Genomic DNA, 25,679 nt, shown 5'->3' on the forward strand with positions numbered 1-25,679 from the left:
CACCTCGCTAGCTGTGTCGAGCGCAGTCGGGTCTTGTCCTTTTGTCGGCTGATGAAGACGGCGACCCGGTCTGGCGCTCGCCGAAGCGCTCAAGCTGCCGTGTACGAGCCGAGAAAGCCTTCTTGGCGGGCACAAGTAGTAGTCAAGCGAGCTCAGAGCCGCGCAGATGGGAGTGACGGGCGCAAGTCGGGAACAACCCTCACTCGGCATGAGAAAGTCCCTGACAGTCGAGGGGCGTTCCCTTTCTTTTGGGCTCTTACTCGAGCTGCCATTGGACAAAAAGTCTGACAGGATGACCGAGGAGTCCCGGTGGCCGCGGGTCTGGACGCTGAAGCCCGCGTGCGGTCCTCAGAGGGACGGGACATGCAGAAACGCAGGTTGCAAGTGATATTACGACAAGGACGGGGTACGCGGGGACAGTCAGGGAGAGCTGGAAAGGTGAGACAGCATGAGGATCAGTCTCTGAGCGATAACAGCGGGAGGCAAGGCTGGAAAAACGCACGTCTCGCAAAGGCACAAGCGGAAACAGAGGCGTCTGGTCGGACGCCTTGCGTTGCGACGATACAAGCGCAGGAAGGTCATGCAGGGACGGCAAAGACGTTGGGGCTGATGTCCTGCTGGCCGGCGGGGACGGCCGCGAGGTGGTCTGGCAGGGCAGGCGGAGCTGCGAACAGGGCGGAATCGTCAGTTCCACATACCGCTCGAAAACATCATGAAGGCGGCACTGTGCACTCGATTGCACAGGTGAACGCCATCTGAGTCTGGACGCGGCAAGGGAACGTACCTGCTGGTCCTCCCGCCGTGGCGCGCACGACGAACGGCCTGCGGTCCATCGGACACTGCTGCTTCGAGCTGTCGGTCGCGAGCCACTTCATGATGCAGTGCATGTGGAACACGTGCGAGCATTCGCCAAAGACTGTGTGGGTCCGGCAGGGTCAGTCAGCGAGCGAGAGGGAGAGAGAGAGAGAGAGGGAGAGGGACGGACTCGGAGGACAGCCGTCGCCGGGTACTTTGCAGTCGGGGCAGCAGCCATCAAAGGCGACGCGGCAGATGCCACACACGTCGTCCTCGTCGTCGCTGTCGTCGTGCTCGGGCTCTTCTGGGTTGTCGCGAGTTGGGTGACCGGCGTCGGCGGGCTTGAGGTTCCAGCGCCAGAGGGCGACGCCGTGGTAGTGGTTGACGGTGAGCTTCATGGTGCTCGCCCGCCGGCTGTCGGCCTCGACCGCTCGACTGGGGCGGAGCAGAGGGAAGGAGCAGGCGGAAGCGGAGACGCGAAGGCCTGGCTGTGCCCTCTCTGCTCGACACCGCCAGGAGCAGCTTCGAAGCCGCTAGGAGCATCCAGTACACCTTACTGCACACGTTCCAACTTCCTACTACTCCGCCCGTCCCCTCGTTCTCCGACTCGCTCATCTCGACACCGCCTCGTCCCTCCGCTCGACCCAGCCATGGCCCCCTCGCGCTCGGCGAACAAGAAGGGCAAGGGCAAAGCCTCGGAACTCGACGCGAACGGCCGCCCGCCCAAGATCAAGCGCGTCAAGGAGGTCGTCTTCGACGCCGACTCGCGAAAGTCCGTCCAAGCTCTCTCTCCCGCACCGCTCGCCTTTGCTGGTCCATGCGCTGCTTGCCAGATGGTTTGACTGACTCCGACGATCCGCGATGCGCGCAGGGAGTACTTGACGGGCTTCTCGAAGCGGAAAAAGGCAAAGCAGACGGAGCGCAGGAACAAGGCCATCGAGCGCGAGAAGGATGCCCTGCGCAAGATGCGTGCTCAGGTGCGTCCCTGCACTGCTTGCCCTTTAGTCGGACGGCGCAGGGAGAGCGAGACGTCGAGAAGCAATTGCCAGCTTCCGCACCTCTCGCTCTACCTTGCGCCTCGAACCCAGCTGGCCAGTCCGTTGACGCATCTTTCACTTTCAACAGATCCGTGACCAGCGCAAGGCACAGGCGGCGCACAACGTGCGGGTCGCGGCCGAGATGTATGGCGGTGCGTTCCGCCTTCACCTGCGCGCGGTGCTTGACAAGCACCCGCACGTATGAGCGGTGACAGCGGGCTGATGCGGCCGTTATGAGATCGCTGACACTGACCTCTACTCGCGTCAGACGAAATCCCCGGCGAGGGCGGCGAGGACGAAGACGACGACTTTGAAGGCGGGTCTTCCGATGCCGAGACTGACGACGAAGAGGCCGAGCCGACCGCGTACGAAGCGCCCGACGGCGACCTCGCGACCGTCGTCGTCGAGCCGCTCTCGCTCTCGCGCTCGCCGACGCCCGAACCGCACGTCGCGCCCGCCCCGGCGCGACCTGCGGCCACGTCGGCGCAGCAGACGTCGGAGCACAAGAAGCGGGTCAAGAATGCGCACCAGGCGCGGCCGAAATTGACGCGGCAGGAGAAGAAGGACCGGGCCACGGGCGGGAAGAAGACCAAGAAGAAGCTGGCGAGCAAGATGAAGGGGACCAAGGGGCGCGCCAACAAGTGACCACCCTCCCCTTCCTCGTCGTGTGTGTCGTCGTTTGGAGCGGCCGAGTGTTGTAACAATACGAGCGGGTTCCTCTTCGCCCGAGACACTTGCTCAGAAAAGGCGAGACAGCAAGGGCGAGGCGGTGCAAGCACGGCGATGACGGCGTCGTCCCGAATGCGCAGCTTTCGTCTCCCTTCTCTCCCACTTACGAGCGCATTCAGTACAGCAGCAATGGTGAGTAGTGCAGACCAGTCAGCCCACAGCCTGGCTCACCCCGCGTCTGCGCAGGCTACCATCAACGTACACAACATCAGCCCCTCGACCACGCCGACTCACCTCGAGCAGTTCTTCTCGTGCGTCCCGGCGCCCCTGCTCTGCGTGGGAGAGCCCCGTACTGACCACGTGCATGGGCACACCAGGTTCTGCGGCAAGATCACCAAGCTCGAGGGCCCCGAGGCCGGCAAGGCGACGATCGTCTTCGCAAAGGTCGGTCCGCCGTTCCTCTACGTTCTCGAGACGACTCGGTGCAGGTTGCACAGGCTACACAGACTGCTACGCTGCCGCCTAGCGCCGCTCTCATGGGCTCAGTCGGAAGAGCGCCCGCCCTTGCTTCGCGTCACCGCTGCCCCACCCGACACCCCTTTCCGTGTCTACCCCGATGCTGACTCGCTACTTTGCCCCCGGTCGCAGGAGTCGGCAGCCAAGACGGCGTTGATGCTGACGGGCGCCACCCTCGACGACTCTACGATCGAGGTCACGAGCGACGACGTCGACGTGCCCGAGGCGGCCAAGAAGGCTGCGAGCGCGCAGCCGCCGCAGGTGCTCGAGGACGCGCACGAGGAGATTGAGCAGGAGGGTGAGTCTTTGACCGCGCTCAGCCTTGAAATGCGAGCAGTTGGCCGCGCGTCGAGCCAGCTGTCTCGCGCTCGGAGGGTCTTCCACGTCGTGTCCGTTTCCTGACGCCCCATTCGCGCGCAGACAAGCCGCACACGGCCAAGGTTGCCGAGTACCTCGCGCACGGCTACGTCGTCGGCGACCAGGCGATTGCCAAGGCGATCGAGGCCGACAGCAAGTACGGCGTGTCGTCGCGGTTCCTGTCGTTCTTCACCAAGCTCAAGGACACGGTGACGAGTGCGACGCAGCCGCACGTCGAAAAGGCGTCGACCAAGCTGCACGAGGTCGACGAGCAGCGCGGCCTGTCGCTCAAGGCCAAGGCGGCGAGCCAGATTGGCACGTCGTACTACCGCCAGGCGCTCTCGTCGCCGCTCGGCGCAAAAGTCCTCTCGTTCTACACGACCGTGTCGAAGCAGGCGGTCGACATCCACGAGGAGGCGCGCCGCATCGCCGACTCGAAGAAGGAGCAGCAGCAGGGCGGCGCGGCGGGCCTCGCGACGACGACGAGCAAGGCGACGAGCCTCCAGACGCCGGGCGACGCGCCGCTCCCGTCGACGGGCACGGTCGAGGGCACCGACCTCGCCGACAAGCCGCTCGAGTCGACGGCGGCGCCGCTCAAGGGGTGATCTCGCCTGCTGTCGAGCGTGAACCAGTGTCCCGCGTGGCTTGATACCCTCTTCCCTCCGATCAAAGTGAACCCTTACGTGACCCTCGCCTCTGTGTGCGCAATACCAAGCAGTCCTCACTCGTGGCGTGTTTGGCAGAGACAGGGGGCAAGAAGGGGATGATGAGGAGAGCCGAGAGCGGGTCGCGTCGCTCCTCTCGACGCCGCGCAATCTGCTCGAGTGCTTGCAGAGCATAGCGAGCGTTGCTCTAGCTCACTACACGCTACACGTACCGCTTGACCGGCTGTAGACGCTTCGACACCGCCTCGACCCGCCTCATCCCGCCCCCGCTTGCTCCCCGCTCGCCCTCTCCCGCCCCGGTCGAACGCCAGCCATGTCGTCGTGGAAGTTTGGCAAGAGTGCGTCTCGCCCGTCCACCTGCGGATCAGATCGGGGCGCAGGCAACGGGCCGGGCTCGTGCTGCTTTGCGAGGCAGGAGCGGGGGCTCTGCAGCGAGCAGCGCGTCTGGACGGGCAGGGACGACGCTGGATGGTCTTTGCAGCTCTCGAGGGAGCTCGTCGCCGCCCCTCAGCAACAGCCCGACTCGTCCTGTCCTCTAGCACCGCCCCCACTGACCTGCCCCGCTCGGCATTCTCGCCTCTCCCGCAGAGCTCAAGGAGGCCACCACCGGTCGCTCCTCGGGGGCAACGCCCTCGCCCACCCCTCCCGCCGCCGCCGCCGCCCTGCCGTCCCCGAGCCCGAGTCACGCTGCCGCCGACGCGTCGGGCCCGCCCGTCCCGCGCACCGGCGTTCTCACGATCCGCGTCGTCGAGGCGCGCAACCTCGCCATGCCCGCCGGCGTCACCCTCCCGGCGGGCATCCGCGACGCGGTCGAGCAGGCGCAGATGGGCGTCGCGAGGGGCGCGAGGGAGAGCCTGCAGCGGAAACAGATGTGGTGGCTCCCGTGAGTCGCTTGGCTCGGGCAACTTGGTGGGCTGGGTCAGCTCACACTGTGTATGCACCTGCGCAGATACGTCGTCCTCGAGTTTGACAAGAACGAGGTGCTGATTGACGCGCTCGGAGGAGAGCTGGCTTCGCCGACCTGGATGTTCCGTGCCCACTTGTATGTCTGCCTCGTCCTCCCCTGCGCTCGTACAACGTCCGCTGACCACTGGATTCGCTACAGCGATGTGTCGCGTATCTCGGACGTCTCCATCTCGGCCTACCTGCGCACCTCGCCTATCGTTCCCGGGCAGAACCGCAATGACATGGGCGATGACCTCTTCCTCGGCGGCGTCAAGTATGTTCTCGCCATTCGATTCAGCGTACGAGTTGGCGCTGACTGGCCCGGTGCTCTGCAGGTTCCTGCCCGGCTTCGACGCGAACAAGCCGACAGACCAGTGGTTCCGCGCGACGAGCGGGTCGGGCGAGTTCCACGTTCAGATTACCTACAAGCCGACCACCGTGCGCTGGTCAACCCATCCGCGCAAGAAGGAAACGCAACGAGTGCTGATCCTGTCTGCTGTCACGTACCCACCCCACAGACCCAGCATCTGTCGATCAACGACTTTGACCTGCTCAAGGTTATCGGCAAGGGCTCGTTCGGCAAGGTGCGCATGCAGGAAATCGCGAATCGGAATGCACCAGCTGACTCTGCCACGCTCTGTAGGTCATGCAAGTGCGCAAGAAGGACACGGGGCGGATCTACGCGCTCAAGACGATTCGCAAGGCGCACATCGTGTCGCGGTCTGAAGTGACGCACACGCTCGCCGAGCGCACCGTCCTCGCGCAGGTCAACAACCCGTTCATCGTGCCGCTCAAGTTTTCGTTCCAGAACGCCGAAAAGCTCTACCTCGTCCTCGCCTTTGTCAACGGCGGAGAGCTGTTCCACCACTTGCAGCGCGAGGGGCGTTTCAACGAGGAGCGCAGTCGGTTCTATGCCGCAGAGCTGCTGTGCGCGCTCGAGCACTTGCACCAGTTCAACGTCATCTACCGGTGCGCACGCCCTTTCACAGCTCTTGCACCTGAACTGTACTGATCCATGTCGGTTCGCAGCGACCTCAAGCCGGAGAACATCCTCATCGACTATGTGGGTCACATCGCGCTGTGCGATTTCGGCCTGTGCAAGCTCAACATGACCGAGTCGGAGACGACCAACAGTGCGTTGCGCCTTCTCGGATACAGCACTTGTCACGGATGTTGACTCGATCTGCCTTTCGCAGCCTTCTGCGGCACGCCCGAATACCTCGCACCGGAACTGCTCCTTGGACACGGGTACCAGAAGACGGTCGACTGGTGGACGCTCGGCGTGCTCCTGTACGAGATGCTGTCGGGCCTGCCGCCCTTCTACTCGGAGAACACGAACGAGATGTACCAGAAGGTGTGCCTCTTTCCCGCTCTTCCACCTCAAGTCACCCCGCCCGCACCGGCTGACCAGCGTGCGCGCTCGCTCGTAGATCCTAACCGACCCGCTCCGCTTCGGCGACGAGATCTCGCCCGACGCGCGCTCGCTCCTGACGGGCCTCCTCACGCGCGACCCGCAGCAGCGGCTCGGCGTCGCGGGCGCAGAGACGATCAAGACGCACCCGTTCTTTGCCAAGCACATCGACTTTGCCCGCCTCATGCAAAAGAAGATCCAGCCGCCGTTCAAGCCGAGCGTCGAGAGCGCGGCCGACACGAGCAACGTGCGTCTTCCGCTCTTGCGATCCCTGCGTTGGGACTCGTCTGGCACAGGGGACTGACGCTGATCGTCTCGTCGTTCGCGCACAGTTCGACACCGAGTTCACGTCCGAGGCGCCCGTCGACTCGGTCGTCGAGGACTCGCACCTCTCGCAGACGGTGCAGCAGCAGTTCCAGGGCTTCAGGTGCGCCCCGCTCGCTTGTTCCCATCGTCCCCTCTCTCCAGCAATTGCTCACCGCTCTTGATCCGCCTGCGTGCAGCTACATCGGCCCCGCCGGCGCGTTCGGTGAGAGCGTGCGGTAGAATGCTCGCCATCCGCCCGAGTAGACGAGACGGGTTTTGCCAGAGACAGACTTTGTGGAGCGCGCGCGCGCACGAGGCGCAGCGAGGTCGAACCTTGTAGCACTTTGTACATCAACTTGGCAAGGAAGCCGTGGCGATCGAGCATGCGAGCACGTCCAGCTTTGCGAGAAGGACTCGCCGCGTGTCCCACTGTCGAGGAGAGACGGGGGCAAGCAATCTGTTCTCTGTGAGCGATGGGACGGACGAGAGCAGCGCTTGTTTGTGATGTACATCAATTCGTTGAACAAGACCCAGAAGAGAAGTTGCTAGTGCTGCGAGGTCCCTGTCCCGTGCCCGACTCTATGTCCACCCCTTTCCCGTCACGGACTGCGCTCATTGCTGGTCCGCCTTGAGCGATGACCGGCCCGCGCGCTGCAGTTGCTCATGTCCAGTCAGCCATCTCCTTGAAAGGTAGAGGTTAGAAGAGGGAGCAGGGCGCACCATCATTTCGTCCGTGATGAGGAGGTTGGACGCGATGACGGCGGCAGAGTGAATCATGTGCCTCTTGACGCGGTAGTTGTCCCACACGCCCTCCCTACGGTCGTGCGCAAGAGCGTCAGCTTGCGATCGGCTTGGGGAAGAGGAGAGGGGGGAAGGGGAGCAGCGCACGTTACCGGGTCGAGCGGCTCGCCCGTCGAGAGGTCGAGGCCGACGACGTGCCCATCTGCTGCCTCGTCCTGTGCGCGAGGAGCGCGCGTCAGCCTCTTGTGACAGCAAAATTGGGCGAGAGCGCGACGCACCTGCAGCGCGACGACCGCGTCCTGCACGTCCAACCCGGCATTGACCGCAAGCGTCTTGGGCACGGTCAAGAGCGCGTCGGCGAACGCCTGCACGCCGAGCTTTGCGCGGCCCTTTGCCTCGCGCTTGACCGAGTCCTGGAGGTGCGCGTGCGCCGCCATCTCGAACGCGCCCGCGCCGGGGACGAGCGTGCCGTCCTCGACGGCGTTCTTGACCGCGCGCAGGCCGTCGCGGATCGCGTCGCTGATTTGCGCGATCGTGTGCGAGTTGGGACCTGTGCGGATCGGACCATCGACGCGCACGTCAGTCAGCGCTGCACTTGCCGAGGGCCAGCACGGTGAAGGACGTGAGCGGCAACGGGCGCGACGCACCCTTGACGAGCAGTGTGACACTCTTGGGGTCCTTGACCTCCTCGACAAACGTAAACTTCTCCTCGCCGAGCGTGTGCTCGTACACGAGGCCGGCGTACCCGAGGACGTCGGGCGAGAGGTCGTCGACGCTGTTCTGCGCCGTGCCGCCGCACACGAGCTGGAGGCTGTGCGGCGGGAAACAAGGCGAACATCAGCACCGCTTTGCGCGCGCGCAAAAGTGGAGACGAGAAGCCGCGGGCTCGAGAGCCGACGCACCGCTCCATGTTGCGGCGCTTGGCGCGGCGGAGGGCCATGATGCCCTGCTTGGCGAGCATGTCGAGGCTGAGCGGGTCGATGCCCTTTTGGTTGATGACGACAAACGTCTTTGCCTCGCCGACGGGGTTGCCCTGCGCGTCGAGCTTCTGGTCGCACACGGCCTTCTTGAGCTCGATGATCTTGCGGACCTTGGCGTCGGTGAAGCGGCGCTCCGACTCGACGAGCTTCTCGCGCTGCTCGGCCGACGAGTAGAAGAAGCCAGAGTTGACCTCGCTGCGAGCGTGTCAGGCAAGAGTGAGCTCGGGAGCCTGCACGCTAGGGGCAACACGACGACGACGCACGTCTTTTCGTACTCGAGGCTGACGTTGAGCGTAAGGATGAAGCAGTTGGTCAAGCGCTTGGGCATGTCGGGGTGGCGGGGCCCGTGGTCGAGGACGAGTCCGCGCACGATGCGCGTGTCCGAGTCGGTCATGTGCTGCATCTTCATGAGCTCGACCATGTGCAGGTCGATCGGCTCGAACGCGTCCTTGCCCTCGTCGCCCTCGGCGGCGGCGTCGTCCTTGCGGCGGCGCACGGCGAGGACGGCGTCGACGACGGCCTGGGCGAGGTTCTTGGCGAGCTGCTTGTGCACCTTGGTCGCGAGCGACGTGTACGCGACCTGGACGAGCGTCTCGTGCACGTTCGAGCCCTCGGGGAGCGGGCGCGCAAACGCGTCGAGGAAGGTCGTCAGCGCGTTCTTGGCCACCTCGACGCCGTCGGCGAGGACGCGCGGGTGCACGCCTTCTGCCGTGTACCGCAGCGCCTGGTTCAACAGCTCGCCTGGTGTGCGCGGGTGTGCGTCAGCGGAGATCTCGTCTCGCAAGGACGGCATTTTGGGCGTACCGACGAGGAGGACCACACTCGTCGTGCCGTCGCCCGTCATCTCATCCTGCGCGACCGCCGTGCGCGCAATGAGCGCGGCCGTCGGGTTCTGCAGGGAAGAAGGTGTCAGCTCTGGCGATGCAAAGGCAGGACGGCTGGGGAGCTCGAATGTCGAAGAGAACTGGACTCGTGCCCGGCATCTCGTCCGACACAGCTGGGCCAGTCCATCGAGCCTGCCCAGTGAGTGCATGGGTTGCGCACCTGGATCTGCATCTCGCTGAGGAGGACCTTGCCGTCCTTTGTCATCTTGAGCTGCCCCGAGCCGTCGACGAGCATCTTGAGCGTGCCGCGCGGGCCTGGGAGCGGGTCAGGAGTGCATTCGAGTCAGCTTGAGCCCATTCGTGGCAGGTTTGAGTGCGCTGCTCAAAGTCGGAAGCGAGTCGCGGATTGCTTCGATGCGGAGGAGGGGACCCTTGACGGCGACAACATCGCGCGAGCGGGTTCTGGTGAAAGCCCAGGCTGCACCGAGCGGTGGAGAGGGAGCAGTGCACGCACCGAGGTTGCTCTTTACGACATTGGCGAGGCCGGTCGCACCGGTGACCTGGGGAGGAGACGGCGCAGGGATCAGCGGGGGACGGCCGCGGGGGGGTTAGCTGGACCTGCGTACGTTGATTTCGAATGCCTGGTTGCGCCTGGCGACATCAGCTTTGGGATTCAGGAGCGAAACGGCCGACATGGTTGCTGTGAGGAGAGGAGCCCGACGAGCAAAGTGTCAACAAGCGCATTACGAAGCACGTCACAAGGATCGTGTGCCGTGTGCGGCATGATCTGTTACTTGGACTGTCGTGCTCGCCGCACCCCGGGGTCGTCTGGAAAGAGGAGGACGCACAATGTCGACGCGGGCTATACTGCGAGCGTAGGTATGCGGGCGTGGCTCGAGGGGGAGCAGATGGCGCAGGGAGGCGCAGTAGACTGCAGACCGAGTCGTCTGGTTTGCGTCGCAGGTGTCGCAGCGACGAGAGCGAGCCGACACGCCCCGTCGCGTCTCGTCTCGCTCGCCTCTCTCGCTCGTCTCGCCGCTCGCCCCGGCCCAGCCAGGACCGCGTGCGCCCCGCTCGAGCCATGGCCTCGACCCAGTCTGGCCTCTCGCGCCGCCGCGGGGCCAACACGGCCTCGCACGCCCCCGCCGCGCCGTCGTCCTCGTCGTCGCTCGCTCCCGCCCCCGCCCCATCCGCGTCCCGCCCGCAGAGCCCCGCCCACGCCCCCGCCGGCCACAAGATTGCCTACGACGAGCGCGACCTCGGCGACGCAGAGGAGGACCGCATCCATCCGCGCCTCACCCTCATGGAAGAGGTCCTCCTCCTCGGCCTCAAAGACAAACAGGCGAGTCCATGCGTGTCGGGGCTGCTCCTGCTCCTCCCGCACATCCTGCAGCGTGCACGCTGCAGTCCGCGAAACGCGCGCAGACCCGCGACACCGCCCGCGCCTCCCCCTCCTCCCCCGCCCGACGCGCGACTCACCCGCGCCGCCGTTTGCCAGGGCGCGCACTGCGTCCATCGGCACAGGATGTGTCTCTGGAGGACTCGCGAGACTGGCACAGGGTCGTGGGCACCCCTGCAAGGAGGACCGCGCGCACATGAGGGTGCTGGAGCAACTGCGCACAGGCAGGCCCCACGCTCAGGCGGGCCAGCGCGATTCCCTCGGTCTCTGACACTGAGCGCACTCTCCCCAGACAGCGGAACCTCGTGCTGACACGTTCTCCCTCCTCGCGCAACCACACCCCGCCGCCCTATCCGCAACCCGCAGGGCTACCTGTCGTTCTGGAACGACAACATCTCGTACACGCTGCGCGGATGCATCGTCCTCGAGCTCGCGCTGCGGCACCGCATCGCCATGGTGCGCGACCCGGGCCGCCGCCGCTTCCCGCTCGCGGACCGCTACATCGAGGTCGTCGACGACCGCCTCACGGGCGAGGTCCTCCTCGACGAGGCGCTCAAAATGATGAAGGTGTCGGAGCGCATGAGCGTCGGGACGTGGATCGACCTCATGAGCGGCGAGACGTGGAACGTCATGAAGATCGGGTACCAGCTCAAGCAGGTGCGCGAGCGCCTCGCAAAGGGCCTCGTCGACAAGGGCGTCCTGCGCACCGAGAAGCGCAACTTTCTCCTGTTCGACATGGCGACGCACCCCGTGTCGGACCCGACCTTCAAGGACGACGTCCTGCGGCGCACGCTCGCGCTCCTCACGACGCGCACGGCCGCCGTCCCGACGAGCCACATGTACGGCGACGCCGTGCGGTACCGCACGATCCGCGCCGTCGCCATGGTGTGCGCCGCGTTCGCCGCCAACGTGCTCGAGAACGCGCTCGTGCACCTCGGGTACGACCAGCGCGAAAACGCCTTTGCCAAGGCCGACGAGCTCCTCGCCGACTTTTCCCAGTGGCCCTTTGGCGCGTATCGAGAAGCGGGCGCCGCGGGCGGCGGCGGCGGCGGGGGGCTGGGGTCGGCATCATCAGCAGGAGGGAGTGGGCGAGGGGCCGCGGGCGCCGGGATCGGGACGGGCGGGAGCGCCGCGAGCGCCGAGAGCGCCAACCTCGCCGAGATTATGCGCCTCGCGCGCCTCGAGATTGTCGGGCAGGGCGCGGGCGACGCGCCCGGCGGCGCAGAGAAGCAGACGATGCGCGAGCTCCACCTCGAGGTTGTCGCCGCGTGTGTCGAGGTGTTCCGGAGGATGTGCGTCGCGGCCCTTTCCTTCTCTCACTCTCTCCGCCCTGGCCCTGACTCGTTGGCGCCACCTGCAGGGACTCGCTGCTGTAGAAGATGTCACCTCGCCTGAAGGTGTCCACTCGCTCATCCCTCTCCTCTGCGACGGCGCGCCTTCCGCCCTCGAGCGCCTATACCCCCGTCGTCCCTATTCCCGCTCACCCTCCATCTTCGCCTCCCGTGTGTGCGCTGCAGTACTTCAACAAGTAGTTGTCCCTTTCGTTTTCCCTTTTCTCTCACCTCCCCTCCTCCTTTCTCCTCTCGTTTTTCCCGCTCTCTTCCGTGTGTGTGCGTGTTGGCCCAGGCATTGTGTCATCCTCGACGGTCGCATCGTCGCGTGTCTCGCTGCGCTTCGCTCTCGAGGCTGCAGGCTGTCGCTCGCTGCGCTCAGGCCTCGTCGTCCCCACTCGGCTCTGGCTGCCTCGCCTCGTCCGTTGCTCTCCCTTCGCTCTGCCGCTCGAGGATGGCGCCGCTGGACCTGCCGCGCGCGCCACGCTGGCCGCCTTCGGTCGCTGTGCCTGCCAACTACCCTCTGGCCCCGCGCTGGCCCCCTGCCCTCTTCGCGTCCGAGGGCGCTCACACGTCGCCCGCTGCCCCAGTGGGTGCGGCAGACCCGCTCCTGTGCTGCTCGAGAGTCGCCCTGATGCGCTGTGACGCGCAGCAGCCCGCAAGGTCGCGCCCGACACTCGGATCCGCCGCGACCTCGTCTCGTCGCTCCCGCTCGAAGTCCTGCAGAACGTGCGTCCCCTCCCTCCCAGCCCTTGCCAGATGCATCGACGTACTGCCACGACGCACACGCGCAGATCCTGAGCTACGCCGAGCCCACCTCGCTCCTCGCGCTCAGCCGCACCTCGTCCTCGTTCCGCGCCTTCCTCCTCGCGCGCCGCACCGCGGCCGCGCTCTGGGCCCAAGGGCGCAAGAACGCCCAGCTGCGGGACCTCGCGGCGGGCGACTTGAGCGAGCCGCAGGTCGCGTACCTCGTCGGCGGGTGGGAGTGCCAGGTGCGCTGGGCGGGTCGCGAGCCGCCTTGAGCGAGGTCCACTGACGAGGGCCGTGGGGCAGCTCTGCGGCAAGGACGTCGACGAGAAGAGCGTCGACTTTTACGTGCGCGTGCGCTGCTGCGCCGCGTGTCTCGCCAAGGAGTGCGTGTCTCCCTTCTCTTGTTTGTGGGAGAGCCTCGGAACTGACCTCTGCGCCGGGCTCGCAGACTCAAGACGGTCGAGGCGCTGCACGACGACTACTTTCACCTGCACCAGAAGACGTTCGACTGCGCGTTCCGCTCGCCCAGTGCGTGCGTGCCCTGTGACGTTGCGGATGAGACCGGCGTGCTTACTTGCGCTTGGTGTCCCTGAGCAGGTTCGAGGGACGTGCACGAATGGCACCCGGACTTCAAGTGCACGTTCATATCTTCCCTTCTCCTCTTACTCCATGCTGACGGCGAGGGCCCGCGCGCAGACCTCTACTACGCGCCCGACGTCCTCGCCGTCTCGGCCTGCCTCTACTACCTCGAGGCGCAGCACCGCGCGCAGGGCCGCGACCCGAAAGACGCGATCAATAACTACGTCGCGGCACGGCACACGCTGCGCATGCAGGTGCGGAGGGACGCCGGCATGCTGCAGAAGTATCACAAGGACGTCGAGGCGAGGCGCGCAAAGGAAGCGGCCGAGAAGCTCAGGAAGCGCCGCAGAGCGTGAGTGCACGTACTCAGTCAGCATGCGCAGCGCACTGATTCTGTCGCTTGCAGGTACGAGGACAAGCTCGAGCAGCTCGGCTTGGACTTCTACCCGTGCGTCTCTTCCAGGTTCTCAGCTTCTGCCCTGCTGACCCAGAACGCGCACTGATGACTCTGGCGTATACAGCTATTCAGCGATCTGGGAGCGGCTGGCCGACGACTTGCACGAATCACCGGCGGAAGACGAGACGGGGAGCGAAGCCGACGCTCGCGGAAAGCGCAACTGGGAGATCGAGGATTTCGTCGAGTCGAGCGACCCATACGACGATGACGGTGCGTCTATAAGTCATGCGTTCGCCGTGCCCCTGCTGACGTCGAGGTTGCGGCAGACTGGGAAATTGTGCGCGAGCGCTTGACCGCCTGGGCGGCGCAGGAGCGGCGGATTTGGCTTCACGAGGAGATGCAGGAGCATCGCGAAGACCTCCAAGATGAGCTGTACAAATCCAAATTCTGGCAGCGCATCGCCGCCTTCATCGACCCGTCGCTGCACGACCTCCTTCCGCCATTCGACTCGTTCCTGCGCCTTCCGTCGATCCAGCCACACTGGCGTGACCATCCAGACGGCTCATTTCCGCTTAAGTGGGACAAGTACCCGATGGTACTCGCTCGCGGAATCGCCGACATGGTCGAAGCCGTTCGCAACGACAAGCTCCGCTTCTTTGACCGGATCGCTCGCATCCTCCTCGCCGAAGACGACCCTCTCGACCCGTACCTTGTCGCGATCCTCTCGGCGCATGCGTCGCCTTTCGTCGACGCAGACCAGCGCAAGGGCGTCCTCGTCTCGTTTGCGCAGCTCTCGCCCGACGACCTCGATTCGATCCTCTCGCGCGCGACGGCCCTCTTCCGCTGCGGCATCTGCCGCGCCGTGCACTCGTACCCGTCGATCGTCGCGCACGTACACAAGACGCAGCTTACTCGTGCCGTCCCGCGCTGCGTCCCGCTCGAGCCGGCGCTGCGCGGCGTCATTCGCCAAATGCTCGTCGAGGCGGGGATGCCGGCGTCGACGAGCTGCGCGGCCCTCGAGCAGCTCGGCATGGTGTTTGAGACGACGGGGACGAACAAGTGGGGGACGTTCAAGATGAAGGGCCGCACGTGGAAGGAGTTGGTGAGCCCTTCTCCTGCTCGTCATCGCTCGCGTCAAGTCCAGCTGAGGTGAGAGCTATCGCGCAGGTCGACACTTCGTTCCACGGCGTCGAGACGCTCAAGCTCGGCCGCAAGCTCCGCCGCGCGTCGGTCGAAGGGCCCGGCGCCGTCTACGCCGCTGCCGACGCCGAGCTGCCGCAGCGTTCCAAGGCGCGCATCCTCCCGAGCGTGTACGGCCTGGCGGGCGTCGAGGTCTTGCAGCCGTGTGGTGCGGCCCAGTAGCAGATGATGTCGCATTCAGCTTGTGCTTTCCAGTACTGCCGAGAAGCGAACTAGAGGGAAGAGACACAACATGCACTGCACTCCACGGCACCGACACTTCTACGAGGTCCTCTATCTGTGCGCCCGTGCGATGATGCTGCGCACGAGCACAACAACCTGCTCGGCCGCCGTGTCCTCATCGCTCTTCTCGGTCCCCTCCTCGGCGCGCTTCTTCTCGCGCTCGTCCCACCTCCGCAGCACGCCCTCGACCATGCCCATCCGCTCGTCCTCGCGGTGCTCGTTGAGCCAGCGGACGTACTCGGCCTCGGTCCACCCGTGCAGCTCGTACGGGAGCGGGAGCGCGTTGGGCAGATTCGCCCGCGAGATAACGTGGTGCACGAGGATCAGCGTCGGGACGTCCGACGTCTTAAGCGGGTCGCCGAGCGATGACAGGTCGAGGAAGAGGAGCGGGCGGAAGGCTGTCAAGCGGAGCGAGGGATCAGTCAGTGCGCATCACTCGTGCCAATCAGGTAGCCGCGCACCCCGCACTGCCTTGAATTGGTCGCCCATACTGCTGAGCGCAAGGCCGTGCCCAGCGAGATACTGCGTCACGGCGAACTCGAGCGCGGTCGTGTCGGAGGTGAGCTTGAGCTTGCCCGCTTCGCTGAGCGGGTGAACGAGCGAGGCGTGCAGGAGGAACGTCTGGATCGTGAAGCGTGCGAGGTCGAGAGCCCTGTGTGGCGCAGTGAGATGTCAGCACTGCCCGAAGACAGCAGACTTGGGAAAGGGGAGCGCACCACTCGCGGCCGAGGTCGCCGATGCGGTACGAAGCGAAGATCTCGTCCTTCACGAGCGCGAGCTTGTCGGTCAAATCCGTCATGTAGGTGCTCGCGCTCCCGACCGACATGGGACCGACGGCGTCCGACTCCTTGTGGTAGTCGACGCGGTGCATGCGTGTCAGGAGGTTGGAGAACTCGCGGCGAATGACCAGGATGAGCGGGTCGGAGATGGCGAGGTAGACGGATCGAAGGCGCTATGAGTGCTATGCTCATCAGCTAAAATAGATGGGATGAAGGTCAAGTGAGACGCACATCGACGACCGGGCGAAGCTGCTCCTTCACACTCTCTGTGTGCTCGAGTAGCGCGCGATCGAGCGGCAGCCACAAGTGATACAGCGAGCTCGTAATGTCGGCATTCTGATGCTGCGAAGGCGTCGCGAGCGGCCCCAGCAGCGAGGTTGCCGAATGGTCGTGCACCACCTGCAAAGAAGGGGTAAGTCGAGCTACTCGCAGGTGAGACCTCCCCGATGTAGCGCACCAGACCCTCGGCGCGGACGATGAACGATTCGGTCGCGCGGCTTGCCCCTCTTGCAACCGCTTTTGCCAGCAGCGGGTCGAAGCGGGCGGCGTCGAGCTCGTTCACGATGGCGCGTGCAGTCGTGAGACCCTCGTTCGCGGTCGGCACGGCTGGCGGGCGTGTCGAGAAGGAGGCTGTGAGGGAGGAAGAGATGGAGAAGGCCGAGGCGACGGCCTCCGTCAGGCGATTGGCCGAGCGGGTGAGGTACAGCGTCTCGAAGGGCTGGATGGCGCGTAGGACGAGGATCGTCTCGGGGCTCTGCTGAGCGAGGGTGTAGACTGTGTCGGTGTGGACAGCGATCTTGGAGAAGAACTCTTGGAAGAGGCGCAGGAGGCGGGGGTATCCGGTGCTGAGCGTCTGCTGCAGGAAAGTCGAGGCTGTGTGCGGAGTCGGTCGGCGCTGCTTTCCGAAAAAGATTCTGCGGGAAGGGACGCACAGCGTGCCGAATCCTTCGCCTGCGTTTCGAACGCGTGCGCAAGCGTAGTCCAGAAGAGCGCGCTTGGCCGGTTGTCCAGGACCTGTGCAGCCGAAGCGGTCAAAGCCGCTTTGCAAACTCCCTGCAAGGTCGATACTTACCGTCATTGCCTCGTCCAAGAAGCTCGCCTGCGTTGCCTGGTCCTTCTTGAGCTTGAGCACCTTCTCCAACGTGTAGACCTGCGACTTCTTCGTCAGCAAGGCGAGCATCTCAGTGTCAAGCGCGTATCAACACACCTTGATGCAGATGCTGCCGAGGTCGGAGACGAGGTCTTCGAGGCGCGCCCAGAACGCTGCAATCCACTGCGGCATGGTTGCCTGCGTCGGCTCGTTGCGCGTGCGCGACTTGTAGACGAAGGCCGAAGCGGCATTCGTCGGCGTCTCTGTAGCATATACACATAAGCGATGTTTGTACAGGGATGCGAGTGCCACGCACCCTTGCTGCCGATCTCTTGCGCGAGGGAGGACATGTCGAAGCAGGCCTTGACGTTGCGGAAGACGAGGGCGGTCAAGTCGCCCACGAGACTCTCGACCAGCGACGGGAGAACAGAAAGGTTGTGCGCGGTTTGCAGCGACGAGGCGAGGAGCGGCGAGTCCTGTGGGCGCGGTTCGGGTCAGAGGAATCATGCGGCAACCAAGCAGCTTAACGCACGAGTTCAGTGAGACTTCGCTGCACGGACGACTCCATCTCCTCGACGACATGCTGCCGTGACAGCTCGACAGCGGGAATGGCGGCCTCGACGGCTGCGAGCGAGCGGATGGGCAGGAGCGCCTCGGGGTCGTCCTCAGCCGGCTCAACTCCTTCGCTCGCTGCCAGCAGCGTTTCTGTAAACGCGAGGGTAAGCGAAGCTCGCTTCTGCGGCGAGCGCAGCCGCGTACCGATTTCGGCCAGCGTCAACGCGGCCTCCGCCATCGCTCGCTCCCGCCGCTCCGGTCCCTTCTCCCCATCAGCCGCGGTGGATCGCCCAGCGCCGTTCTGCACCGTCTCGCCGTCGATCTCGGCCATTTGCCCTTCTAGTCGTCGTGCTAGGACCATGAAGCGCTGTGAGCGGCGTGCGAGAGAGGCGGCGCGTCGGAGGCGGGTGAGAAGAAGGAGAGACGAGGCGAGTTCCTGGTGTGGGGACGCGATCTTTCGCTTCAAACTGTCGATCAAGCGTGGTCAGCCGGCAGTCCAGCAGCGCAGGGCAGAGGGAAACGCACCGAGTTACCCCACCTTCGACCTCTGCCAGTCCGCGCCTGACCTCCGACAGATCGTTGTCGAGCCCGCCCAGACTCGCAGCCTGCAGCAGCAGCGACGAGTGATGCTTCGTGACCTGCGGGAGTGTTCAAGGTGAGCGTCTGTTCAGCCCAAGCAAGCTGCAGGGTCCGCACCTCTGCCTTGAGCTGGCGGTTGAGGTCTTCGACGCCAAAGTTGAGCCTCGCCAGCGCGGCCGAGACGTCGCCCGTGCCGTTCTCGCCCACGAGGCCCTTCATGAAGCCCGTCCCGCCCGCAGGCTTCGCTGCTTCGCCCTCTGCCGGCGCCGGGTAGTCCTCGCCGTTGAGGACAGCATGGGCGAACGCGTCCGCTTCAAAAGTCGGGTGCAGGAAGGTCGCATACTCTGCAGGTCAGACTGTAAGCCCGGCTGTCCGGGTGAAAGGGTAGGGAGAGGCGCGACTTGCGGATGCGAGGGTCGGGTGGAGCGGAAGCAGCGATGGCGGGCATGACGAGCGCCGCTCTGTGCAGTCCACGCTCAGTAGCAAGGACTTGCACGCTCTGCTGCTCGGCCAGACAGAGTCGCGCGTTGTAGGTGGACGCGATCTCGTTGTCGCCGACGGCGCCCCTCTTGCCCTCCGACGAGACCCTCGCAACTTCAGCGAGCAGTTCGAGTGAAGCCTACAGTGCTGCAGTCTGCTTGGGTCTGCATGAGCAGCGGCTACGCGCTTCCTGCAGCTCGGGGACTGGCTCTCTCGCGTCTCCGCCTCATCATCACTCAGCTGTTGATGCTGCGCGGCTTTGTGGACGCATGCGGCTGTGCGTGGTATTTGGACGGCCCTCGACGAGCTCTCAGGGCGCTGGATGCCTGTAGGCCTGTCCCTGATCGTGCTTACCCATCCTGCTTCGGCGCTCTCGCTCTCTCTAGCTCGCGGGCTTTGGCTATGTACAGACTGTTTTTGGTGTTTTGCACGGATGATTGAGGGACTCAACAGAACGGGCGCTAGTCGGAAGGCACAACGAGACACGAACAACCCCCTCAATTTGACGCTCCCACCGATCTGCCCTCTCTCCCGCTCCTCTCGCTTGCTCACTGCTGCTTCACAAAAACGGTTCCAACCCGGAGTGCGTGACCGCGCAGACTCGTGTAGCTGCGCCGCTTCGAGTACTCATCAAAGATGAGCTGCGCCGGAATCGTCCGGAACAGCGTCTCCCTGATCCCGCGCTTGTCCACCTTGAACTCCTTTCCCAGCTCGCGCTCGAGGTCCTCCGGTCTGATGTCATGACCGTTGAGGCAGCAGGCGTGGTTTCAGCAGCTGGCTGCATAGCAGCCGGTGTAGCGCCACTGGGTGACCCGCGACGAGACGGTGAGGCGGGAGAGGAGGGGGTCCTAGTCGCGCGCGGCCGCAACCAGGCGCGAAATGAGGAAGTGGTACGTCTCGAGCTTGAGGGTGTCGCCTGGGTGGAGTGTGTAGGTGCGTTGCCCTTCCTTCACGGCCGCCTCGTTGATCTCGGCGAGCCTGTGTGCTTCGCGAAGTTCCGCACCGGGATGCATGGAGCGGATGTCGATAACTTGAAGCGTCCAGCGTCCTTTCTTGCCGGCCTTTACGGCTGGGATGTAGTTGACCTTGAGGAGGGCCGGGCGGAAATTGGCAAAGGGAACGACGGTCTCAAAGCCCTTGGCGGCGTAGTCTTGTGCGAGGTCGGGCGGCGCGAGGAGTCCGGGGCTGATGTACATGGGCTCGCCAAAGCAGCGTGCGCACTGCATAGCCTTGTTGACGGCGGTGCCGAGATCGTCGAGGTTGTCCATGACGATGAGGAGTTGCTCCTTGCTGAGGATCTCTTAGATGCGGTTCCGCACTTCCTTCCCGCGCCGCATGGCATTTTCGCGACTCGCGCGCAGGAAGTCCTCGTGTGTGTGTGCAGCGCAAGGCTTGGCAAGAGGGCTGCGGGGACCCGGTTGGCCGTTGACGGGGTAGCACTTGTCGAGGAGCGAGGTCGCACGGTCCGCCTCATTGCGCGGGAAGAGGTAACGGACGGCATCCGTGACAGTGAGACGGAGGTTTCCAGTGCCAAATATGGTGATAGGGGAACTACTCGGCGTTGCACGGGATGAGTGTGTCAAAGCGAGTGAAGGGAAGGAGGGAAAGAGGCGAAGCGCAAGTCAGCGCCGGGGTCGTGCACGGCTCATGCAGCAGCCCCGTTTTCTCAGTCATCCTCCACTGTCTGGAACCCTCTGGAACATGCTAGACTTGGAAGCAGCTAGGTCCGAACCCCGAAAACGGCTACATGACTAGCGTTGGCGACTGGACTAACCGCACTGACCACGTCGCGGGTGCCGAACTGTCTTACGGGAGCTATCCATGTCCAGCGAGTGCACGGCCGTATGCTCCGATTCGTCCCTGCATTCAAGAGCAGAGACGGCGGGTAAGGGCGGGGGCAGGCAGCTGCGCAAGCTGAGCGGCTCGAGCGCGACGTTTGATTGACATGCGCCTGCGTACGCCTTCCCCGACACTTTGCCCAAGGTGCGCCGCTGTAGATCGCCGCGGAAGAGCGAGACGAGCGGTTCCAACGGTCGCCGCCCGCTTCGCTCTGGCCGCCTCGCTCCTTGCCTCCCAACTCTCGCTCGTCGCGCTGGGCGTGCACAGGTGTACACTCAGCTGCAGGCAGCATCAGTCCCCGTTCCCCTTGTTCCGACTGCGCCCCCAGGTGGTGCGCAGTCCTGTGCCCGCCTCCCTTGTCCTGTCCCGTCGCTCCGCCTCCTCTCCCTCGCTCTCCCTCGTGCGCGTGTGCAAGGATCCCGGCATGGGCAAGCTTGTGTGGCACGACTGGGCGCGCCTCCTCGCGCTCGCCGCCGGAGCCTGTGCGCTCACGCTCGCTTCGATCCCGGGACCCCGACTCACACTGCTCGTCGCGCAGACGTCGCCTGGGCCGCTGTCTGGGCGTGCGCGTACCGCAAGTTCTTCTGGGACTTTGTCGGGGGCACCCTTAGCCCGAAGGGCTTGATGTGCGCCCCTTTCGCTCCTTTCTTCCGTTCGGCGGCATTGACCGCCGTTGCTGCGCTACCCGCAGCCCGCCGCCCGCCGCTGACTTCTTCGTCAAGGTCATCGTAGACGCTCCCATCCTCCCCGTCATCAATCTCGTCCGCTCTGGCTTGTCGCGTTAGCTCTCTCGCGAGCTGTCAGATCTGATTGTTCCGCGCTACGCAGCTCAACGGTCTCTTCACGCTCGCCTTTGAGTGGCCGCTTCCCTTCTTCGTCGGTAGCAAGACGCACAACTCGCTCGTCTTCCGCGTCGTGCTGCACAGTTGGTGCTTCCTCGCCGCAGGTGCGTCGAGCTGCGCTCGCTCACTCGGCCGCCTTCGCCCGGTGCGATTCGCTGACTTGCCGATGAACCTATTCCTCAATGCTCAGTCCCGGTATACCAGACGGCGTTTCCGAGTCTGTTCTACCTGATCACGACGCTTGCCTACCTCCGCTCGCTCAGGTGCGCACCTCCCTCTTCTTACTTGTCGCCCTGCTGATCCTTTTTCCTGCGCAGCCTCGGCGAGTCCCTCAAAGAGTCGGACAAGCCGGCCGGGCAGCCTGGCAGGGTGTAGCGTTTCGTACCCGCCTTTACCTCGCTTTGTCCCACCCTTCTTTTCCTCAGAGCGCTGGCCGCTCGCCTGGTCCGCGAAGCGTCCTTTCGTCTCTCCCTGGCACGTAGGGTGTGGAAAGGAAACAGTCTATCCTTGCAAGATGCGCGGAGAGGGGTATAGATGCGAGAGTGGGACGCGAGCCAAAGGTGGAAAGGTAGCGCAAAGGAGTGGGAACGTAAGGTGACGAACTAGAGCTGACAGGGCATGAAGCTGAAAGAGCAAGAAAGGGGAGATAACAGTCCATCGAGTCGTGTCATATCACGCGCTCGCACGCTTGACCGCCGCCTTGAGCGTCTCGATAGCGTCCCGGTCCGCACGCCTGAGCGCCGCACCTGCGGCAGCGCCCTTCGCATCCTCCGTGCCCTCGACTTCGAGCGCAGCGAGGACGCGGTCCGCCTCGCCGCCCATCTCCCACGCGACTTCGGCCTCCCACTCCTCGCCGGCGGCGAACCCGCGCAGCTCGCTCGCGTACTCTGCCCACCCGCCCCGGAGGCTCCACAGCTCGTGCGGGAGGCGGAACGAGCGCGCAGGCGAAACGCGCGATGCGACGAGGTGCAGGAGGAGGAGCGGCGGGAGGGTGAGGAGCGCCGAGCGGAGCGTCGGGCACTGCGCCGAGAGCGACGACGACGACGGGACGATCGTGACGGCCGTGTGCGTCGGAGCGACGGGCGCGGCGAGCGGCGGCTGCTCGCTGAGCGCGAAGAGCGCAGAGGGCGTCAGCGGCGCGGAGCCCTGTGGCTGAGGCGCGGCCGGCTGCGGACGGTCCTCGAGGGCCTGCCGGAGCACTCCGAGATCCTTGCTCGCGCGCACGACGACGACCATGGCCGACAGGGCATGCATCGCCTCGCGCATGGCGCTGAGTGCGAGGCGGCTCTCGCGGCGCGGGTCGGCCGCTGCCTGGCGACGCTCGACTTCGCCATCGTCCTCGTCGTCGGACGAGTCGGATGACTCGTCGTCGAAGGTGCGCGCCGTGCGGCACAGGCCGCAGCCGTGCTCGGTGCCGACGGCGGGGCAGTCGTCCGTTGGCGCGGGCGAAGGCGCGAGCACGGTCGCCGGGGTCGACAGGCTCGCAACGAGGAACGCTTTGAGTCTCGCCTCGAGCAGCTCGAGATCCGAGAGAAGGCGGATGAAGGCCACGTCGGAGGGCGACGGGCCTGCCGCTCCGTGCAAACCGTTCAAGGCGCTGTGCGCCGCGTGCAGCTCGGTCGGCGCCAGAGGCGGGCTGCGCGGCGGCGACGGCGTCTTCTTGATCCCTGCACCACCGAGCAAGCCCCTACGCGGCACCGCCTTCTCAGCGGCAAAGTCGTGCTCAACTGGCGCGGGCGAAGCAAGCCCGACGGGACCGACAGCCCGCGCCGACAGGTGCAGCATGCCCTTCCAGCACGCAGCCGTCGCGACGCTGACGAACCACTTGTCGGCGTCCGTTCCGCACTCGAGGCGCGCGACGACGCGCGCAAAGGCGTCGAGGTAGGCCGAGAGGTCGCGCAGCCAGAGCGGGCCCGCCGACGCAGCGGCGTTGGCGGCAGCGGCGGCCTTGTCCGACAGCACGCCCGGCGGGACGGGCGAGACGGCGGCGGCGGCGGCGGTCGAGCGCCCGAGCGAGAGCGAGCGCAGCTGGCTCGTCGCGCTCGTCCGGGCATGCGCGGCCGGGACGGGCGGGGTGAGGCCGTTGAGCCCGAGCGCCGAGGCCGTGCCGGCAGCGGCGGGGGCCGCAGCAGCGGCCGAGCTGGCGCCGTCCGAACCGTTGGCGCCTTCGAGGCGAGCGCGAGCGCACGCCTCACCGACAGCGAGTCTCGCGCTCTGGACAAAGGCACCCATGGCGCGACCGATGAGCTCGCCGAGCTTGATGCGCCACGGCTTTAGTGTCTCTTCGACAAAGTGCGGGAAGCCCGCAGCCGGGTCGGCGATGGCCGACAGAGCGTGCTTGACCTCGTAGGCGCAGCGAACGACCTGCAGGTTGAAACGGAGCGCGGCGGGGAGGGCGTCGGCCTCCTTGATCGTGCGCGGCGCAGCAAAGTAGGCGGGGAGGAGCATCGGGTCGGACGGTGTCGGCGTCAGGAGGAGGGCGGAGAGACGGGTGAGGAAGAGCGAGAGCGCCTTGAGAACCGAGGACCGAAGCAGGGTGCGCAGGAGGTAGTGGTCGTGCAGCGCAGCCTGAAGCTCGCTGCGGGCATCAAGTTGGATCAGCGCGAGTACTCAGATGGAAGCGCAAGATGCGGGACGTACGCCGTTATAGCCTCTCCGACTTCCTTTGCCCTTGCGAGTCTCGGAGCCGGCCTGCCCTTGAAAGTCGACGCGACGCCGCCAAACGCACCCTCTGCCTTCTCGGCGGTCTTATCAAGCACGCCGCCAGCGCCCATGGGCGGCGGGAGGAAGACCTTGTTGACGGCCTCGCCCAGGCGGAGCGAGACCTTGCCGACGTACGAGTCCGCGAGCTGGTGCAGCTGCACGCTCGCGTGGCCGCTCGTGCCCCCAACGCCAGGCGTAGCGGCATGCGTGCCACCCAACGGCGTCGCTGCGCCCGAGTGCGCGGCCGACGAAGCGTTCGGCTTCACCGAGCTGTTTGCGACGCCCGCGAGACCTGCGCTGCCCGCGGCGCCACCGACGGCACCGTGCACGCCGACGGCCGTGGCGCGCGATGTGCCGGGCTGGCTCTGCGTGCCGCCGAGTGCGAGGCCGCGGCCGCCACGGCCGAACGAGGCCATAAGGCCGGGCTTCTTGACCTTGACGGCCTGCGCCGCCGCGGCGGCCGCTGGCGTTGGCACGAGGTCGTCGACGCGGTCGGACGACTTGGAGCGCTTCTTGCCCGACGCGGAGGTCGAGCGCGAGAGGCCGCGCAGCGGACGGAGGCCCGAGCGGTCGTCCGACGCCGAGCGAGCGGGCACAGCGCCTCCTGCTGGTGAAGGCGGACCCGGCGACGCAGACGGCGTCGGAGTGATGGTGAGCCCCGCCGGGAGGGACGGCGACTTGGGTGCGGTCCCGTTCGCTGCGGGCGACGCAGAGCGCGACGACGTCAAGGCCGAAAGCGACGCGCCGATGGTCGAGCGTCGCTCTGGCTTGGGCGGCGCCGGACGAGAATCCTTTGCCGCGCCGTCACGCCCACGCGGCGAGGACGAGCGGTGCGGCGACGAGCGCGCGGAAGTCGCGGGAGTGACGGTCCCGCTCGGGGCCGCACTCGCCGCGGGCGAGGCGGGCGGGAGGGTCGGCGTGGCGGGCTGCGAAGACGCTGGGGAGGGGTTGCGCGAGTTGCTCGCGGAGAGGTGCGGGATGTGGAGCGATTTGAGGGCGAGCATGACTGCGGCCGGTGAATGTGCGAGGGGTTCGGGAGGACGCGGCGGGTGCGGCGGGTGCGGATGCGACGAGTGTAGAGGCTGAAGAGAGGATCAGAGCGCAGAGAAGGACCGGCGCAGCAGGCGTGGGCGAGCAGCGGGGCGGGGAAGAGCGCTCAGGGAGGGAGTTGGAGGTGGGAGTCGCCGAGTTACGGGGGCTTGCCAGGCGTGTTTCCGGAGCACTCTACGTCGAGGCGGAGCGAGGCGTTGATCGGGGCGCTGCTCGCGTGCAAGCATCCGGCGGGAATCAGCGTGGCGGACGGACGCAGAGGTCAGGAGAACGGGACGAGGGGGCGGAGGGGTGCACGGACCGGTAGGCAGGGGAGACGGGGCTGGTCATGCGTTGGATGGGCGTGGTATGCGAGTAGTCCGGTATACCCATTCAGGTCAGGCAAAGGCGGGAGCGCGGTGGGGAGGGAGCGAGAGCGAAGACGTTTGCCTGTGGCCGACCCAGATTGGCTCTGCTCTCCCCTCGCGCGCGCGGGCCGGCGTCACGTGCGGGGCAGCGCAATTCCCCCTCGCGCCCACTTTCTCGTACCTACCGACTGCGCATGGCGCACGCATCCGTATCTACTTTGACTTTGCGTGCGCAGGGTCTACGAGTGCAACAACCGGAAAAGGAGCGATACACGTATGTGACAGGATCAA

General features: G+C 65.6%; 11 protein-coding genes across 11 annotated transcripts; 6 read left to right on the forward strand and 5 right to left on the reverse strand.

Moving 5' to 3' along the window:
• Positions 1-578: 578 nt before the first annotated feature.
• On the reverse strand, positions 579-1,193 carry APC11 (anaphase promoting complex subunit 11; the record flags this gene model as incomplete). Its single annotated transcript, XM_076648595.1, has 3 exons — positions 579-664; positions 785-916; positions 986-1,193. 3 exons carry the CDS (start codon positions 1,191-1,193, stop codon positions 579-581), a joined length of 426 nt encoding a protein of 141 aa, XP_076505784.1.
• A 252-nt stretch (positions 1,194-1,445) lies between these two features.
• RRP17 (rRNA-processing protein RRP17) lies at positions 1,446-2,477 on the forward strand (the record flags this gene model as incomplete). The annotated part of the gene is made up of 4 exons (XM_076648596.1): positions 1,446-1,567; positions 1,667-1,772; positions 1,921-1,984; positions 2,101-2,477. The coding sequence occupies 4 exons, from the start codon at positions 1,446-1,448 to the stop codon at positions 2,475-2,477; spliced, it is 669 nt and encodes a 222-aa protein (XP_076505785.1).
• Positions 2,478-2,615: 138 nt separating this feature from the next.
• JCM10292_001645 (uncharacterized protein) lies at positions 2,616-3,979 on the forward strand (the record flags this gene model as incomplete). Its single annotated transcript, XM_076648597.1, has 5 exons — positions 2,616-2,693; positions 2,748-2,812; positions 2,879-2,945; positions 3,150-3,315; positions 3,438-3,979. The coding sequence occupies 5 exons, from the start codon at positions 2,616-2,618 to the stop codon at positions 3,977-3,979; spliced, it is 918 nt and encodes a 305-aa protein (XP_076505786.1).
• A 373-nt stretch (positions 3,980-4,352) lies between these two features.
• Positions 4,353-6,941, forward strand: JCM10292_001646 (serine/threonine-protein kinase; the record flags this gene model as incomplete). Its single annotated transcript, XM_076648598.1, has 12 exons — positions 4,353-4,377; positions 4,628-4,922; positions 4,989-5,081; positions 5,145-5,258; positions 5,320-5,422; positions 5,503-5,568; positions 5,628-5,953; positions 6,014-6,117; positions 6,181-6,338; positions 6,415-6,642; positions 6,728-6,822; positions 6,899-6,941. 12 exons carry the CDS (start codon positions 4,353-4,355, stop codon positions 6,939-6,941), a joined length of 1,650 nt encoding a protein of 549 aa, XP_076505787.1.
• Positions 6,942-7,313: 372 nt separating this feature from the next.
• Positions 7,314-9,941, reverse strand: CCT6 (chaperonin-containing T-complex subunit CCT6; the record flags this gene model as incomplete). The annotated part of the gene is made up of 11 exons (XM_076648599.1): positions 7,314-7,352; positions 7,422-7,515; positions 7,590-7,657; positions 7,721-7,992; positions 8,090-8,253; positions 8,345-8,617; positions 8,686-9,163; positions 9,227-9,314; positions 9,467-9,561; positions 9,761-9,806; positions 9,873-9,941. 11 exons carry the CDS (start codon positions 9,939-9,941, stop codon positions 7,314-7,316), a joined length of 1,686 nt encoding a protein of 561 aa, XP_076505788.1.
• Positions 9,942-10,327: 386 nt separating this feature from the next.
• Positions 10,328-12,021, forward strand: VPS74 (Vps74p; the record flags this gene model as incomplete). The annotated part of the gene is made up of 3 exons (XM_076648600.1): positions 10,328-10,588; positions 11,012-11,937; positions 12,006-12,021. 3 exons carry the CDS (start codon positions 10,328-10,330, stop codon positions 12,019-12,021), a joined length of 1,203 nt encoding a protein of 400 aa, XP_076505789.1.
• A 409-nt stretch (positions 12,022-12,430) lies between these two features.
• JCM10292_001649 (F-box protein) lies at positions 12,431-15,064 on the forward strand (the record flags this gene model as incomplete). The annotated part of the gene is made up of 10 exons (XM_076648601.1): positions 12,431-12,569; positions 12,629-12,705; positions 12,771-12,968; positions 13,030-13,109; positions 13,175-13,254; positions 13,423-13,657; positions 13,712-13,753; positions 13,827-13,972; positions 14,029-14,804; positions 14,870-15,064. 10 exons carry the CDS (start codon positions 12,431-12,433, stop codon positions 15,062-15,064), a joined length of 1,968 nt encoding a protein of 655 aa, XP_076505790.1.
• Positions 15,065-15,175: 111 nt separating this feature from the next.
• Positions 15,176-18,965, reverse strand: JCM10292_001650 (uncharacterized protein; the record flags this gene model as incomplete). The annotated part of the gene is made up of 14 exons (XM_076648602.1): positions 15,176-15,522; positions 15,586-15,776; positions 15,841-16,076; positions 16,135-16,302; positions 16,361-16,776; positions 16,836-16,917; positions 16,976-17,053; positions 17,111-17,256; positions 17,310-17,469; positions 17,526-17,698; positions 17,753-18,015; positions 18,074-18,186; positions 18,245-18,471; positions 18,962-18,965. 14 exons carry the CDS (start codon positions 18,963-18,965, stop codon positions 15,176-15,178), a joined length of 2,604 nt encoding a protein of 867 aa, XP_076505791.1.
• Positions 18,966-19,455: 490 nt separating this feature from the next.
• On the reverse strand, positions 19,456-19,875 carry JCM10292_001651 (uncharacterized protein; the record flags this gene model as incomplete). The annotated part of the gene is made up of 1 exon (XM_076648603.1): positions 19,456-19,875. The coding sequence occupies one exon, from the start codon at positions 19,873-19,875 to the stop codon at positions 19,456-19,458; it is 420 nt and encodes a 139-aa protein (XP_076505792.1).
• A 995-nt stretch (positions 19,876-20,870) lies between these two features.
• Positions 20,871-21,663, forward strand: JCM10292_001652 (uncharacterized protein; the record flags this gene model as incomplete). Its single annotated transcript, XM_076648604.1, has 6 exons — positions 20,871-20,928; positions 20,985-21,072; positions 21,138-21,207; positions 21,275-21,392; positions 21,479-21,551; positions 21,606-21,663. The coding sequence occupies 6 exons, from the start codon at positions 20,871-20,873 to the stop codon at positions 21,661-21,663; spliced, it is 465 nt and encodes a 154-aa protein (XP_076505793.1).
• Positions 21,664-21,960: 297 nt separating this feature from the next.
• Positions 21,961-24,995, reverse strand: JCM10292_001653 (uncharacterized protein; the record flags this gene model as incomplete). Its single annotated transcript, XM_076648605.1, has 2 exons — positions 21,961-23,866; positions 23,929-24,995. The coding sequence occupies 2 exons, from the start codon at positions 24,993-24,995 to the stop codon at positions 21,961-21,963; spliced, it is 2,973 nt and encodes a 990-aa protein (XP_076505794.1).
• Between the last annotated feature and the right edge of the window lie 684 nt (positions 24,996-25,679).

This window comes from Rhodotorula paludigena (genome assembly GCF_050403205.1).
Source record: "Rhodotorula paludigena JCM10292 DNA, Rt_paludigena_JCM10292v1_ctg17, whole genome shotgun sequence".
NCBI lineage: Eukaryota > Fungi > Basidiomycota > Microbotryomycetes > Sporidiobolales > Sporidiobolaceae > Rhodotorula > Rhodotorula paludigena.